This window comes from Cydia amplana, chromosome 13, assembly GCF_948474715.1.
Source record: "Cydia amplana chromosome 13, ilCydAmpl1.1, whole genome shotgun sequence".
NCBI classification, from domain to species: domain Eukaryota; kingdom Metazoa; phylum Arthropoda; class Insecta; order Lepidoptera; family Tortricidae; genus Cydia; species Cydia amplana.
Window position 1 is genome coordinate 12,582,208 of NC_086081.1, and position 18,919 is coordinate 12,601,126.

At 37.0% G+C, this 18,919-nt stretch overlaps 1 protein-coding gene across 1 annotated transcript in view; it reads right to left on the reverse strand.

Moving 5' to 3' along the window:
- Window positions 1-6,014: 6,014 nt before the first annotated feature.
- Window positions 6,015-18,919, reverse strand: part of LOC134653512 (activating transcription factor 3) — a 90,472-nt gene continuing 77,567 nt past the window's right edge. The window contains exons 3-6 of the mRNA XM_063508882.1: window positions 16,676-16,762; window positions 12,189-12,347; window positions 8,187-8,345; window positions 6,015-7,064 (exon numbers count right to left, since the gene is read on the reverse strand). Of these exons, the coding sequence (XP_063364952.1) occupies window positions 6,561-7,064; window positions 8,187-8,345; window positions 12,189-12,347; window positions 16,676-16,762 (909 nt within the window). The 3' untranslated portion in view covers window positions 6,015-6,560. The remainder of the gene's footprint in view (window positions 7,065-8,186; window positions 8,346-12,188; window positions 12,348-16,675; window positions 16,763-18,919) is intronic.

An 18,919-nucleotide genomic window follows, 5' to 3' on the forward strand; every position in this document is an offset into this window, starting at 1 on the left:
GATTAGCTAAACATAAGCCATGAACCTGATATAATAGAGTAAAATGATTACAGGTAGCCGAATTTGGAGCAAAAGTCCTCATAGAAGAATAGGTTAATATGTATTTATCTATGTCTAACTTCGCTACGGGTTTGCAATGATTCAGTGCAATTATACAGGATGCTTCCTGTAACAGGAGCAATAAATTAAACTGTAGGCTGTACTCCTCAAACTGACCAACATTTGTTCAGCAACTTTTGAAAGTAAATCATGTTTAGATTTTTATTACACTTTAAAGTTTATTCTAAGACGCAATGTATTGCAAATTTTGTTATGTTTAAAGCGTGACAAGCAACGTCAAACACACTGATGTCAGCGTACATTGAAGGCAATATTTATTTAGTATGAAAAAGAGGAAGTCTAAAGGATTGATAATTTTTAAAAGTTGCTGAACAAATGTTGGTTAGTTTGAGGAGTAGAGCCTTTAGTTTAATTTATTGCTCCTGTTACAGGAAGCACCCTGTATATTGCACAATATTTTAAATGTTCTAATACCTACATTATACATTGCCTACTCTGAACTTTGTTTTACTGTCACAAACATCTTTGCAAGCCAACGTTCCAAAAATATATAAACTCGAGCTTATTGTTAGTATCTTAGAGGCGTGTGAATATATTTTTGTGAGTTTTGTGACTCTGTGAGTTTGTGAACTGAACTGTACTTTAGTACTAGCTTATGTAACCTATCTAAACAAGTTCTAGTACCTATATATTTCTGTATAAAATATATATATATATTTCTGAATAAAAATGCATTACGAAATTGTTACTGCTGGATAGGTTTTCTATTCTAATTTTAGTTCGAGTCAAAATCCCCTCTATCATGTAAATCGTAAATAAACTGACTTGATTTCTTTTAGGTTAATATTGGTGTTTTTCTTTCAAGAGACTAAAATAACCAATAAGGTTGGAATATGACTCTTAGGCCCTTGGCGTTAATGTCAAAAAATCATTGATTGTGTAACATGTATAAAGTTGAGACAAATTCTTGCTTCGAAATCTAGATGGCGTTGTAACGTTACGTAGGTACAGTACGCCATCAGATATGTCAGAGCGGTCAAGGTGCTCACAAATATCTGAACACGCCTCTATTGCCAAGGCGTTAGGGTGCGTGTTCAGATATTTTTTAGCACCTCGGCCGCTCCAATATATCTGATCGCGACTGTACCTACTTTATGCGGTAACTCTGGCTGTCAAAAGTATTGACTTTTCAATTCGTTTGACAATTCAGTGACAACAAAACCTGACGGAGTAAAGCGCTATCTATTTCAGCTGTCAAACTAGGATAAACGATTTTCTATATTCAATAACTCTTTACTATTGTTACGATTATTTATTTACCGGTTTTTTAACTATTGAGCGTGTAACTCATACAGTACATATTTCATAATTCCTTTGTAAGCAATCAACTGGTAAGTTCAAGTAAAATTTGTCCGTCATGTCATGACTTAAGTAGCGTATCAATTGTTTAATTGATCGTATGTCAAGATGACTGTATTAGCGCTTGTACATATAAAAGTAAGAATAGTTATTTGTTCTAAGCTTTAATTGTGATATTAAAATATATCAATCTAGTAAAACTTGTTTGTTTTTCGTTATCTTTGTTTGTCCTTCTTCAAAGTTTGAATTAAAGAGCACGTACACATGATAATTACCAGAGCCCGGAATTTTCGTGGCATTTTTGAACTTTTAGCCAACTTTTTACCAATTTCCTAAAAGTTGGTATCCAAAGGTTATCTCGAAGAGATCGCTCATTCGCGATAACACTGCATGTTGTTTACTTCTACTCGTAATCATATTTTAAATATTGTATTCCGTATTTATCGATATACATATGTATAATCGGAAGTCGATAAACGAAAAGTCCCTATGATAGCTCAAAAATGCTACGAAAATTCCGGGCTCTGATAATTACATTTACGGCGTATTATCTGATGTAAAGTAAGGACGCCAAATACGATGAATTTCGTACATTAACTCTACATTTCCTATCGCTATCGCACGCGCATATATTGCTGTCCCGCTCGCATAGTGGCATTGACCGCCGGCATCATAGGCGGGACAGCCATATAATTATACGCGTGCAATAGAGATAGGAAATGGCGAGTCAATGTACGATATTCTTCATGCTTAGCGTACTTACTTTAGGTGCACGTAAACTTTCTATTATAAATACATTGCAAAGTTACTTTGAGCCTAGTGTAAACGTGCTTAAATTAAGGGAAATAATGAAACATAAAAATATGCAATATATGATTTATTTTTTAATATTTGTAAGCACAATAATTTTGCTTTGTCTGTCGTATTGTTTTAAGAAGCAGGTACAAGTGATGTTTACAACGCTTACAAAACCTATATACAATTCACAACTGCGTTAAAATTTCTCAACAACGGGTCTTACAGAATTCATAATGAGAATCACTTTGTGACAAATAGTACCAAATGTGTACGTAAGGCTGCGCTTCCACCAGAGGTGAGAGGATGTGTAGCGAGACTAGCGAGAGATGCGTTTGTTATGAAACAATAGAATCACGCTCAGCGCCGCTCCAATGGACGATATTCTATTGGCTGACAAACACATCCTTTGTTACGCGCAGGTACTTACGTATCCTCGCACATCTCTGGTGGAAAGGCATTTTAATGTGGTATTATATTTATAAAAATATGTCCTTAAAAACAGTACTATTTCATTCCATCTGACTCACAGAAGCATAATAATGATTTAATAATAGACATAAAAAGATGTATTAAATAGTTGTACATGGTACAAACAGCGACACTCTTAACTGTCCATCTGTGGACCTTATGCCTGTTGTAATAAGGTTTGCGAACTGTCAGTTAATAGTGTGGGCGATAGTATAGTACTTATAGTTCTTCCGTTTCAATACGATATTTCCAGTAATCATTTTTATAGGCATCACGGGGTTTATACGATCGTTCAAAACGCAAGAACTATAATTAATAGTAAGGAATATAAATAGATACATCTATATTACAACAATAACTCTTAAGGTGTAATACTAGCAGTTATATAACAACCAAAATTCATGAAAAAAGTTATTTTTATACTTATATAAGTTATATATAAAAGAGCAAAGATACCAATTTATCTGTTCAGAAATTGACCTTTTGGACAGATAATTTAGTAACTGAAAAAAAAACGCGGTACAGAAGCAACAACGGTTAACATTTTGAACTTTATCTACATGTTAATAAGGTTGAAAACTTAACCGATTCGTTGCGTAGACAGAAAGCTTTCTTACACGCTACTATACCCTCTAAAGTTAATCTTACTTGTAAGATTACTGTGACGGTACCTTCACACTTCTAAGATGCAATGAGCTTTACTCATACAATTTACACTTACACAAGTAATATTTAATTCAAATGTGTCAACGAAATATGAGATTTATATTTAATGCCCAAATTAAATCGAAGAAAGATTGGCAAAAAAAGAGTCTGAGACAAAATGTATTTATAAACTGAATTCAAGCTCATTGCATTTCATTAAATAACATTCTTGTTAAACAAGAGAAATCATAACTCCATAACATTCCCTTAAAAATTGTGTTGTCAATAAATAGGTATTTTTGCGTGTACCTACGCTTAAGTTAACTTTTATCACAATGTATTTGTATTACCAACAATATAAAAATAAATGCTTGCGCGACTTGGCTCGGGAGGCCAAAAGACTAGGGGCACTGGTTTCATACGCGAAAGGCACTGCTGTAAGTATTGGCAATACCATGTATCTGAGCTACAGAAAATTTAGACCATTGCTGCATAGACACACAACATATTATCATTATAACATTATCACGTACATCTTACTTAAATTATCTTTGTATGAATATTATGTAAAGTCTATTTTTTTATTCGGTAGACTAAACTGACATTTCATAGTATGAAATGACATTTTATGTTCATACTATGAAATGTCATTTTAGTCTACCGAATAAAAAAAATAGACTTTAGGTATAGTATATTATGTATGTACATTTGTATGAATAAGATTAATGAAACTTGACAATTTAAACGTCATTTACAAAAACGACGCACACGCCAACATCATGGGTGCGTACAAGCCAATATAAACCTTACATGACAGCATGAAGGTTACATTAACAGCGTACAACACTTGTTTTTGGCGTTGTGGGCACTACTCATGGCGAATTTAGGCATTCTTCGGGTTCATAGGGTTAAAACAATATTTATTGTTAGTATTCTGAACCGGAGTTAGCTTCATGATGGTTTTTTTAAACCGTAGATACCTACCTAAAATTACTCTATAGGTAATATAGTTATGGTCCTGACAACGAAAATATTATTATATTTTCGATTATTCGGTGAAAAAATACGAGTTAAGAGACAAACGCACAGAGTACAGAATTTCCACGGTAAAAATTCTGTACTTTGCGGACAATAATCAGTTCAATGTTTGCCACTTTAACATGTAAGCTCCCTTAGCAATTAGCTAAAGTACTGCGTGTAAAATACGTACAATTTATCTTGTTATTCGCATTGAATTATACTTTGAATTTTCATGACAAAATCCAAGTCCAAATTATGATGGCTGTTGGTTATATTCATCTGACTTTGAGCTTTAATTTTATAGCAATTAGGTAAAATGTTATTCCTCGGTTAAGCACAACTTCGGTTACCAGCTACACAACAAATATTTTATCTCATTCATTTCTTGAAATGTCACTGGTGTAATATTCTATGACTGACTCGCAGCTACAGCCCAATATCAACCTTCGTCATTCCGACAAGGTTCACAATGTCTCGCCGCACACGATAGGCGTGGCGTTCAAAGGGTTAACAAATGGTAGCTCAGATACATTCGCATTTATCGCTTAATATGGTAAAATCGTACAAAAATATAACATTCATATTTTACAACAAAACGGTAGGTAATAATTATTCGATTGTGTTAAATCAAAGGCACCATACCATAATAAACTTGACTATAGCATGTACCTATACGAGCATGGCGTTTGTACAAGGATATAAGGCTCATATTTTCGCTACACTGTATTTTAAGGCCTTACTTAAAACCTGCCTGCAGTTTATGTGAAAAAATTAGGCACAATTTTTGAAAATATTTTAAATCAAAATTCATAAGTAGCTTCTTTATAAATAATATGTTATAAAGTCCGGTTTTTTTGCAAGGAGCCCTGTCTGTTACGTTTTTAGTGAGTACCTGCTAAAATATTTAAATTTAACATACTACGATCTTCTTTTCATTACTAAGTATTTGGCAACTTTAGAAGTTCGTGTAGCTAAACTTAGTTACCTATAAGTTCCTGTTCTTCTATATGTAGGTATGTAGAAAACTAGGTTATCTAGCTCACTGAAAACTCAAGTAACAACAGGGGTCGTGAAACTTCTCTTTCACACTTGCATAGTCGTAACTAGCTAGAGTGAGAAAGAAATTGAACCTGATCGGCGCCTTTATTAACGGAGAACAGTTTATTTGAAATAAGTTTCATATCAGAGTTACATTCAAAAAATATATATAACGTTACGCCTTACTTATAAAGCCATAAAAAAATCCCTTATAACGCCATCTATATTCTATCACTTGTATTTTGTATTAAAGCACCTTACACGCTAATGTTATTTTTTGTATAGCTACAACACTTATCTACTTATATAAATGATGTATTTTCATCTTTATAAATCTATTCGTTAATAATCTGTGAATATATTTTAGCAACAATACAATATACTTTCGGAATATCAACGGGAGGTATTTGTAAGTAATTCTAATTACCTATTGGAAGATAAAATATTTTAATGTGATGTATAATAATTGTGTTGATGTATAGTTTAGGTTATATGCAAGATATTTCATACACACACTTTAATGAACAAAACAATTTATAAAGTGCAGAATTTTTCATGGTGTGCATTAATTTAATCTCATTTCTCATATTGCACCACATAATCAGATCTCAACCAGTAAACTTATATTAAACAGATCAAAGCAAAATTATTTAACTTAAAAAAATAACCGAGAGTGGTACCTAATCATATGTTAAGAGTTAAACATCTAGGTAAAAATAAACTAGGGGGGTACCTACCTATCAACTGTTTCACAGTTTCTACTGAAGTGTTAAGCAATAATTTTATTATTTCACAACGCGGAATAAAATAAACATAACATAAATAAATGGTCATAATGTCGAAATATTTGAAATGAAAATGTTGATACCTACCTATACGGAGTAATCTTTCGCCAATACCCTTTAGTTTCACTCGTCATACGCGATACAGGCACCATACTAATCTACGCTGTTGTTCTACACAGTAGACATACGACTTCGTTTCGAAATATACCTCCCATCCCAGCATAAATTTCTATATAATACGAAAAAAGGGCAGCTTTTACTTCACTTTTAAAAAAGTTATGAAAAATTATCACAATGGACACAGAAACAAAGTGAAGTAAAAGTTGCAACGGTGATGACGCTCTATTCCGAATTTCTCAATGCTTAAACATACGTATACTCGTGACGTTAGACCAGACAGCCGTCGTTGAGGCCGTTGTTGAGTTTGGTTTGCGAGTCGGGGACGGTCGCGGGGTACGTATGGCACTGCTGCGTGCTCAGGTTGTAGTTGGCCTCAGCATCGTAGTACTCTTGTTCGGACTCGATCGGGACGAGGAGGTTCGTGGTCTTGGATATGAAGCCGTCCGTCGTGACGTAGGAGTCAGGGTTGGTCTGTAGGCTGAGCACGCTGTCAGGCCGGGTGTAGTCGCCCTCCATGATCTGGGACATGTAGAGGGGCTCTATGGACGCGATGGGTTCTATTTCACCTGGGAAGCTGGTCGCCGAGGCGAGGATGTTGGCGGACTCGGGCCGGATGTAGGGGCTCTGCTCGAAGGCGGGGAATGTGTTGGTGTCGTACCGGATGAGGTTGTAGCTCGGGTTCGTGGGCGAGGCCCGCGCTCCGTTCTTGACGCACGAGGCTTTGTGCACGTTGAGCATTTCCAAGAGCTGCCGCCTCTCCACTTCGAGGTCCTGGAGAGATGAAACATCAGTTAAATTCCATTTTACAAAAACATTATATTATTCATTTCAACATTGCAATGACCTGTGGCCTATTTTATAAAGCTACAAGTTACAATTTACAAGCGGAAGTCTCGTTCTAACACATAGGGTTAGAAAGAGACTTCCGCTTGTAAATTGTAACTTGTAGCTTTATAAAATAGGCCACTGGTATTAATGATATATATGTGGGTGATACGTTGTAGGTACACCATAGTTTTAGTTTTCTTTGTTTATCGGTGATCTACACCGCACATATGTATATATACATATGTAGGTATGTAGGCTCCAAAGAGCTTTGTGTTTTAAAAAGTACTTAAATATCCGCATAATCTCCCTACTTACGTCCAGCCTAATCTCGGCTTATCTTAACGACTTGAGCCATAACACAACATGTTTGGGCATTTGAGGTGATAAATGGTGTCCTTCTGTGACTTTAAGTCATTGTCCAAGACATTATATCTCAGCTACAAAAATGTCTTTTCAACTTTTAAATTAACGGGCAAATATGTAGAATGAAATGTAAGAGCGTTTTAGCGAGTGGAAGCCTCATCTTAAAACGGCGATCTTTGCCTATCTTGTAAGTAAGCCTATATCCTGCTAAGAAATAAGCGTCTTTTGACTAAAATGGTGGTAATTTTTGCCTATTTACCCTAAAAACAGGACTGCGCTGCTTTCTGGCTTCGTCACATAGGCGCGTTTTCCGGGCGGGGCGTGAGCGGGGTGCGCCGCTTTTACATATAAAACGCTCACGCCCCGCTCACTCTCCGCCCGGAAAACGCGCCTGTATGACGGAACCTTTACAGTTCATAATCGCTCCCTTTTGTAGCGATCACCAGGGAATTTAGAGGATGGCAGCCTTGTAGCTTGAGCGTCTTTTGACTTAGTGTAAGGCCTGAGTGGACGCTCGAAGCGGAGCGTTCGGCGGGGCGTGCATCGTGGCTGTGGACTCACGCGTGATGTGAGCAGCGTGCACTAAGGCCGCTCTTATACGTTTTCATTTGTTTAACATGCACGCCGCACGCCCCGCCCCGCTGCACGCCCAACTCGAGCGTCCACTCAGACCTTACACTTAAGTGGTGTTATGTTATGTACCTTCAACTGCGCCTTCAGGTCGATGTTCTGGTTCTCGAGCACTTCGCTCTCGGAGACCAGGTTAACGGTGCGCTCCCGTTTCTTCAGTCTGCACTTGGTGGCTGCGATTTTGTTCCGCTCTCTTCGTCGCCGCCGCCGTTCCTCGTCTTCGGGGGTAAGCTGAAGAGAGAAAACATATATTTTATTATAAAAGTATACCTATACATATATAACATAAAATAAAATAACGTCCTACTGCTGGGAATGCTGGGCATACTCTCATGCGTGAGAGGGCTTGGACTATAGTCCCCACGCCAGCCCAATGCGGGTTATACTTCACATACCTAAACCTTTGAATTTCTTCGCAGATGAATGCAGGTTACCTCACGATGTTATTCCAAAAGCTAGTGGTAAAAAAAGTTTATAGACAAGAGGGAAATACGTCAGACGAAATTTTCAGTTTGACGTTTTTAATACCGATTTTAAGTACCTATCTTTGAGCTTAGACTTCGTGCGGAATAGGGCTTCCAAATACCGGACTTCTCACAATACCGGTATTAATACCGAAACTGTCTTCATCAATACCGGGATCCCGGTATTGGATATGAATCGCTTAAAAATATATAGTTTTATTAAAAAAGGGAATTAGAAAGGCTCACTGGAATACCAGATATGTCCTAAAAGCTATTACAACAATAAACAATCAATGCCGCCATCTGCAATAATTTTATTTCACACTCAAGGTTGGCAATAATTTTATCCAATTTGTTGACTTCACCTCACCAGTCACATTTGTAGTCCAACTTAACCAACCAGACAACATTTTTTCAAATTTCCGTCAAAATTGGTTTGCCATTATTACAGTTATTCTTGCTCTTTCCTTTTATTTTTTGATAAAATTATAAGAACTAATTATGTTAATGTTAATGTCACTATCATCATATTCATCACTCACATAACTTCAGGATTCATCCACCACCAACCACCAAATATTTATCTGTCGCATTAGGCAACGATCTTGTATCAATAATAAAATGCGGGCTAGAGACCAGTTAGAGTTAGACCAAGTAAAGTCTGCAACGATTTTGATAGCATACGCAGTACGCAGTGCAAGTGTTATTTGTACGTCATAATTTCATAGAAGTTTGACGTTTAATATAACACTTGCACTGCGCGTGCTATCAAAATCGTTGCAGACTTTTCTTGGTCTAACTCTAGATGCGTCTGTCGTTTAGTAAGCTTTTTGATACAGCCGAATATAATGGATTTAAAGGGTAATACTGCGCATTTCCCTCATTTTTAAAATACCGGGATCCCGGTATTGCCTTTAAAAATACCGGTATTGAAAAATGCGTTTATAAAGACGGGATCCCGGGGTCCCGAAATACCGGGATCCCGGTATTAGAAGCCCTAGTGCGGAAAGAGAAGAGTCGTGGAATGTATGGGGCCCAATACAATCCACAACTCTTCTCTTTCCGCACAGACTCTATGAAATAATGAGCCACGCCCTGCACAGTCTGTGATGCAGGGGCGAGCCAAATTCGACTTCCTATTCTTATAGGAATCTAATCTCTTGATTAGAATACTAATGTGACTGATGTGAAAATAAATGAGGTGATAGGCTAAATAAATTATTTCGACGCCATAGTCATTTTACAACCACGTACTATCGAGGAAGTGAATTCACACGTAGCGGCGGTTATTCAAATCGCTTGCCAAGTGCATTGCATCTAATGAACCAGTACTGACTACGAAATTGAATTTTGAAAAACGATTGGCCCTCTGATCTTCTATGTAAAGATGCGTCCAGTCTAGGGAATGCGTTGTGAGTAGAGATGCCACGAATATTCGGCAACTATTCGGTATTCGGACACTGCCGAATATTCGGTATTCGCCCGAATGTTGCCTATTACTATTCGGCCGAATACCGAATATCTGTTGCCGCTAACTAAAAAGAAAAATTACACAAAAAAAAACCAAAATTTGGTATATTTAATATTTAAAAAGTATTATTGGAAAGTTGTTAAATAGGAAGACCCTTTTTTTAAGCATTTGTTGATTATGAAATATTTTATTTTTATCATGGGTCTGATTTGATTGACTCTAACTACATTCATCAGTTGTTTTACAAAAAATATATCTTAGCAAACGTTGTGCTTTGTTGGCGAACAGTTTTCATAATAATTGTGACTCATAATGTTCGCATCTCATGCCGAATATTCGGTATTCGGCTGAGAGAGTGGCCGAATATTCGGTATTCGGCCAAAACCACTATTCGGGGCATCTCTAGTTGTGAGTGTACAGTCACCACACGGGATTGTTACGCCATTTAGGGTCCTAGCTAAATTGGTTTTTCCATACTTACGCTATGGACTATGGACTGTCCAATTTAGCTAGAACTCTAAATGGCGTAACAATCACGGAGCGTGACTCTACTTACAAGGATATTTGCTGTAGATTGTGCGCTTTACGCAAGCCTTGCATGACTTGCGCTAATTAAGCGCGTGATTGACGCATTTCTATAAAGATACCCTACGAACTACAAGCCTATCAATAATCATAGACCACGCTTATACTGGTTAAGAGGCGAGGAGTTTAACAACCCATGAGAATAACATTTAGTGCATTCACAATCAAGCCATCTTTGCACGTTGCTATAAAACTTCAATAGCGCCGTGCATTACAATGCAGCCGCCATAGCCATTAAAGCTAGTTAACCCTTTACAGGCTGAGGGAGCTAGATATATTTCCCACATACTTACGGCAATTCAAACTTGTGTTCTATATTCAATGACTAAGACTGACGTTCGATTGTCATTTTTAAACTGTCAGCCTGATAAAGGGTTAAGATATTCGCAATCGTTCGTCTATTCCGAGTAGTGGACTAGGCTAGTCATAAAACATATTACTGCCTTTTTGCTTAAGGTCAAACGTGCAGTAAGTTATAAATTAACTGATTTCAAGTGAGATAAAGATAATACAAAGTAAACACCTTGTAGTTTCAGTGAATAATCAGGAGTTTGATATTGAATCGGCAGTCAATCTTAGATAAATTTAACCTCTTAAATAATCGCCACGGCTACTTTATATATTCGCGAAAATTAACTATAGGTAACTATCAAAATGGATGAAAGTGAATTTTAAACTTTTCGCATAGTGGTTGGTGACGCCGAAGGTAAATATTGTATCAAATCAATAACGGTTGATTTAACTTCCAGTTCCCTTGATGTATTTACATTTACCGACGCTTACGAGTATGTACGCTTACCTTAACAGGGATGTAACTTCTACTTATTAGGTCTGGCAGGACTCTGGCTTCGTTAGTAACTTAACTGTTGAATCTACTACGACTGATTTTTTAATGGTGCCTTCTTCAAACTAGTTTTGTAAGAAACATAATAACATTAATTGGCTGGTAATTAAAATGTCCATAAAATTATAATAACTAATAAGGCTTAATAAATTATTAGCTCCATGCTTGACAAGTGTAACAAAAGATGGCACTGTGCGTACTATTCTGGCTAAACGGGGATATAGTCTGTGCGGAAAGAGAAGAGTCGTGAAATGTATGAGGTCCAATACATTCTACGACACTTCTCTTTCCGCACAGATTCTATTTTATTTATCTACCTTTTTATCGGAACTTTCTGCGATCTTACTGCTAAGAAGGACAAAGAAACATCATATACTACATGTCTTTCTCTGTCCCTCTCAACAAAAACGATAGATATAATAAAGCCCCATTTACACGGTGCCAGCTGCAATATCCGATACGTCACTACAGAGATCGATCGACCAAATACCGCAATTTAGGTAGGTAACGCCGAAAATCGCATGCAAGTTCTTGATTAACTCCTTAGCGCCACTTGCACCATTCCACTAGCCCGTGGATAACCGGTTAAACCTGGAGTTAGCATGGTTACCAGTACAATTTGACAGTGGATTTACGATTCAACCGCTTAACCCCGGGTTAGTGGGATGGTGCAAGATAATGTTAATGTCCGCCGCGTTTCGAATGCTTACCCCGTCGCTCTTAGTAGTGTGCGTGTGACTGCTGTCATAATCCTCGTCGCTGTCTTCTCTCTTCATCCTCTTGACGCCCAGGTCCGTGTCGCTGCCGGACATCTTGCGCTTCGACTCGATCGACAGCTTCAAACCGGCCTTTATTAGTTCCGAGCAAGTCTGTAAGGCGAAAACATACGTATTATAGGGTTTTTTTGTAACATTTCCGTGAGACACGAACATATTAAATATATTTGAAACGGGTTACTCACGTTTTTTAAGTCGAAAACGCTCGTCGCTGTTAACGCAAGCTCCTGATGATGCTTCTTGGTACGGAATGAAACATGTCGAGGGTTTTCGACTTAAAATAAGTGAGTGACCCGTTTTTAATATATTTCATATATATTGTCTGTAAATAGTCGATGGTGTCATGAAGTATGGGATTTGTAAATATTCAAGGGCTGCTAGGGTTGCTTTAATGTCTGCATGTAGGTACTATAAAAGTGTAAGGGGGGGACAAATGCTATAACGACGGACATAGTTTAAAACTGTCATGGACCTACCTACGAGCTATTGCATAAATATACATATATAAAAAAAACTTCTAAACATATAAATAACCATAAAGTACTTTTAGCCCTTGCTAGCTTTGTGGTATTTTACGCTTAGTTCCATATCTTAAGAATATAATGATACTTGCCGCTAAAGAAATCAATTAAATTGTTTATTTTTTTACGATTAGTAGGTAGCCTCATGGATTTCTAGCGATGTAATAAAATGAGATATAAAACATGAATATATTTACATAAGCAAATTGTTTTTGTCCGGCAAATAGTTATAGATACTTAGAGCTGTGATGCAATCTATGTATAGCTCTATTAATAGGCAAAATCGTGATAAAAGATTAAGCAATTGCGTGTTCAACTCAAAAAGAAAATGGCTGATTATTATCCGACCAACAATGGAAGGACATCGAGACCCGGACATTGAGTATGCAAATAACATTGTCGTAAAATCACTAGCTTATCTTGTAACAAATGGTCATCGTTCTTAAGCCTATTAGAATAAAGCTCAGTTTTCAATGATGTGAGAGCTAAGCACAATACAGGTGAAACTAGGGTTAGCAGACATCAGTATACTTACTTAAATATGTCTTTACCTACTTATGTATAAATGGATATGGCGTGGCCGGATCTTAGAATTGATTATTTCATGGTGGGACAATCATTTCATGAAATGATTGTTTGGCAACAACATGTAAAAGTTAAACCTAGATAACCTAATAACCATCATTATCATGAAAAGTGATAAATTCTAAAATGCCGTTTCAGGAAATGATCAAATTCTATGATCTGATCACGTCACATATAATATGATTGCTAGATCGGCCCTTTGAACACGTGATTTGATTTTGTAAGTAATAGAGGGAACAGGAACACTGCGCATATTCCACCCCACACGCTAAAATTTACCACATTTTAAACCATTAGGTATGGCTTCCAAATGGATGAATTGATTTGAGTACGTATAGTAGGTATATACTTATTATCTTTGTCTTTTTCGTAATAAACCAACTAAAATGAGCGGAGTTAACAAACAACTGTTAGTCTAAAGTCGCTGTGACATTTCCATGTCAGGATTGTTTGTCCAGACCAGCTATCATGGTCGCATTTTTATCACCTGTCATGCCATGCGTTACTTTCGCACTTACATATTTGTTAGAACGTGACAGCTATGGTGACAAATGATAAAGAGTCGGCCATCTTAGCCCTACAAATTTAGTCAGGATGTCCAATGTCCATCCCGCAACCCTAGCTAAATGTGCCATTTTAATTCTTATTCAACATGTATAAGCACTTTTTATGCGTGAGATTCTTTATCAATCATTGCCATTGCCTATTGAATGAATGTGATTTTTTTATCTGTGCAATGTATGATTCATGATCTGCCTTGATAGGATAAATTCAAGGTTCTGATTGAAAAACCATAATAATCTTAATATGTCAATTACTTTACAATTGTAATAATTGTATGACCATTGTGTGGAGAATTGTTTTTTTTTCTCATATTTTAAACGTCCGCTCATTGTCTAGGCTGGTGTTAAAAGGTAGTCAACTCACGCCATTTTTCTTAAACGCAAGATGTTAAATGACTGTCTTTCTACTCGTCGACTGCAATGTTTGAATTAAGACTTCGTATACCAAAGTGAAATCGCATACTTTTTTCACTATGGGACCCCAACTCAACTATAATATTCATTTCGATACAGTTTAGTCAACTATAATGAAATTGACCAATTGAAAGCGCGGAGCAAGTAAGGTGAGTTCGACTAAGATCGGACACCGGGTAAGATCGTATGATTCAAATTTCTGCCTGTTGCGGGGCTTTTTTTTAATGCTGGCAAGGTGATGCAATGCGCTGTTTTGTCCCGGGCATTGCATCACCTTGCCAGCATTAAAAAAAAGCCCCGCAACAGGCAGAAATTTGAATCATACGATCTTACCCGGTGTCCGATCTTAGTCGAACTCACCTTACCAGGGCCTCATGAGTTACGAGAAGGTGTCGTTGACCAACCGGCCGGGGCGGGGCGCGAGGCGCGGGGTCGGGTCGCGTAAGAGTTTGAATGTATCGCGGCTGCTCGCGCATCTTAGCTGTATACTTTTGGTTTTTTTACCTAAATATATGATTTTTCTACTAGTTTTAAGTACTTATTTTTTTTTGTTGACTCGTAGAAAAAGTATTGTATACAATAGTGATATAATCAAGCTTTTCAATCTCGTACCTTACTTAGGCAACTCAGCAAGCTTCGTTGCCTAAACACGGTACTCGACTGAAAAGCTCTCCATTATATCACGATTGTATAAAATACTAATCTGTACAACATACAACAGTTTAGTTATAAACGATACTAATTTAACAAAATTCCAACGTCACATGTCTCTGTTAAGTCCAAACGCTGACAGAGAGGTCTGAAGAAGTTTTGAGCATGAGACTCCCATGTACCTGTTCACTTTTCTTCTACGTCTACAATACCTACCACTGAAACCACACCTACTTAATTACTAATCAGTGAGTTTACACTTTCTAAGGGAATGTCATATATCTGAACTGTCCTTTACTGACCCATTAGCTCTCAAGCCTATGATTTGTTTATTCAAACTTCAAACGTGAATATTACCAATTAACTTTAATACGCATATAATTATCTCGCGATAGCCAGCGGTCGGTATGAAGAAGATCAAACGTGTGCGAACAAGATAGCCTTGTACGAAGCTATGGCAATTAGCGGCCAGCACTGAGCGCATCGTAAACTAAGGTATTTCAAATCATTTGAAGAATTCATACGATTATAATTTTTTTTGTAGGTTAGCTCGAAAATGAATATTGATGATGTGGTTTCAGGAAACTCGTAAACTGGTTAAACCCGCAGTTACCAGTACAAATGGAGTTAAACCGAGTTAGTGTGTTATTAAAAATAAAGGATCACGTTAAGTACCTTAAATTATGTAAGTTACTTAAGGACCGTGTGTAAGGACATGATAAAAATTATCAAGAATCTTATCACATAAGTTGTTATGAACTTACAGTTTGATAACGACAATTTTCAAAAGTATGTACCACACCTACTTACGTTCCTATAATTTTACAATAATCACTGAAAGTTCAATCACTACTCATTATGTACATCTGGCGAGAATCTATGTCAGGGCCTACATAAAATCCTGGTTTTACACTATTAATCTGCAATGTTAACCTAATTCGAATTCAAATTGGAAACAGAGTCAAGAGAGTGCTATTAAATTTTGATGTCGTCAAAACTATGTTTAGTTAAACGCTAGTTAGCTACCTAATTAATGTGATTATGAGAGAACTTCAGTTTGGATATTTAGTTTGGCCACAGTCTTTAGAACGGACTGCTAAAATGAACTATAAGTCCCCACGTACGAGTATGACTCTTTCTTATACTGTCTGTCTGTTAGTCAGGTAGAAATATATAGAAGAAAATCGAACGACCCAAGTCTTAACTTGGCTGCACTTAAGCGAATACAGAGAGCACGTACGTGATGTATACAGTTTTATAAATAACTACAAGTACTTACATACCTAGATAGTAATGATTACATTGATTACATAATTATGTACATAATGGGATAATCTTTACACAAATCGACCTAGCCCCATAAACTCAATAATTAAGCTTGTGTAGAAAACCTCCATCCATAACTTAAGAATAAATTTTACACACATAAATTGATGTTTTCTATGTTTTTAAGTATTTGTATATTATATATATTCATAAGTGCTTGTTGCTAGGTTTAGATGAATAAAGTATATTTTGACTATTGACTATTGACTATACTCGTATATATCGTTGTTCGAATACCCACAACACAAGCCTTCTCAAGCTTACTATAGACTCAGAACCTTCTGCATCGTAGACAGGGTCACTCGAAAGGGTCAGGGGTCCGTCGAAGGTTTGATATTAGAATAAAATGTAGTAAGGGTACCTTTTGTATGCTGGGCGGAGTACCGGAGGCTGGCGACGTCGCCGATGAGTTGGACAAGGAGGAGTTGGAATCGTTCCCGCTCGCACTCTGGAAACAAAATACTGTTCACAAGACGTCTTTCAATTTTGCTGAATATAATTGCAACTGGGACTTTAGAATAGAATAGAATAGTTTTTTATTCGTAAACACACAGACAAAAGACATACATAGAGATAACATAGTGAAATATAAAGTGTCACGAAATGGCCCCATCTCAGCATGTTGCTGGCGACTTCCAGCGCTGATCTTCCGATGAGACCATCAAGTGAGAAACTACTACTCTACTCCTTTACCACTCTAAATACCCTAATAACAATAAGCATTATCGAGACCTTTCTATGTTCCTGTTCAATAGAAAAGGATTTAGATACCTATACTCAAAAAACAAATCCCTCCGTTCTTAGTCGCCTCAGGCCTTAACACTTCACCTGATCAGTAACTGATTTAATAAAATAAGTTCACTTTAAACAGAATTTTATTTGGAAATGCATTTTGTTGTGTATCCTACAACTAGTCATGGGAGCAATTAATATTCTAACAGAAATACTATTTCCGATTAAACCGGGGCTTCTAAAAACTACTGCTTTTTTTACAAGAGTTGATGGGATACAGTGGTTTCGGATTTCAGCCTTTTTGTCCGCGTCTCACAGTGTCCAGGCTAATGGAACGACTTCCGGTGTAGCAGCGTGACCAAGCACGACACGGGTAATTTGCCTGGGTTCCCGAACATCGATATGCATTGAATAATAGTAAAGTCCAGCTAGATCTTTACAAAATGCAACTACCGAACAACATCATGCTTTACGAGCGCACACTTGGTGAAATCATAAATTTGATAGAAGTTATTTTTTTAAAGAAGAAGAAAATGGTAATATCTGCTACGTGCACGCCAAAGACCCACGTCGTATTATTGGCGAAATGTAAATGATACTTAGTGTTATGTGGCAGGGGTTCTGTACTGTTTACTAGATTACTGGAAACACGACTTTAACGACTGCCATTCAAAAGGTTCACATTTATGCAACAGAGTTCACTGTGGGTCTCTCATCAGTCTCATCACTTTACATTCTAGCAATTACCACAGGTTTTTAACATCATGTTCTATTATAAGAAATTTTAGAATAGGTATCGTATTGAACTCAAATCCGTTTCATTAAGGGTAGACCGGTAAATAGGTTTGTTAGTAACAAAATAAAATTCATTATAATACGGCTAAGTACTAAATATAGTTAAACAAGATTTGAAACAAGAATTTTTCTATTTTTTAATTAATTGTCTCAAATATTTCAACCGCAACTATCATTTCAGGATTGATATTTGATAGCGTTTAAATGAACTCTTCTTTTATTCTCATAATAAACAGATAACATGCGTCGACACCCAATGCACCCAAAATGACATGTTAAATAATATGTCCCCTTTGTCCTTTCACGCTCTGAATGCGCCATCCCGTCCCATACATAATTATACTCATTCACAACACTTCAATGTATGAGATAATCTGTACAAATAATGTGTATTTATACGATAACTAAATATAGATAAACTGATACGGAGGCGCCACTGAGTCTGCTTAACGTAGCTGCACTCAGCTACAGAAATGACGTATGTTGGTGCAACTGCAATTCAGATGCGACTTTGTGAAATTAAACTACGGAATGCAACAAAAAGGTGCATGAACTCATGGCGTGTTGGCATCTCTTGGTGTTACCCAATGTTTATAAAGGGGTGGTGATGGCTGTCACGTGACCGTCCCCGTTTTAGAAATATGATCTGTATTCCTAGGAAACGGCCGTCATTTAGGACCTTTTCCCCATGACGCTTGGCCTACGTTATGTGATTGTTACTTGGCAGAGGTTCAAGATACTTGTAACACTTAGTTTGCATTTAAACAGTCCATCTGCATGCGTTAGACAACCTAGGCACTAAGGGACCTCTTTGCATTTTGATAGCTCAACACAATGTAAGGGCTAATAATAGAGAACGGGTGCTGTGCTGTGCTGAGTCACGGTTCTGTTGGTTTCGTTGCCAGATTATATGTTATCTGTATGAAAGTTGCTAAATGTTAAACCATGTTAAATTATAAATAGCCATATGGCACATATTTATTTTGTTTTATATGGGCAGGTTGTATTATTACCTGTATGTAGTTGTAGGTGTAATAAGTACCTACATAGATACGTTTCCGGCAAAACGTATCAATCG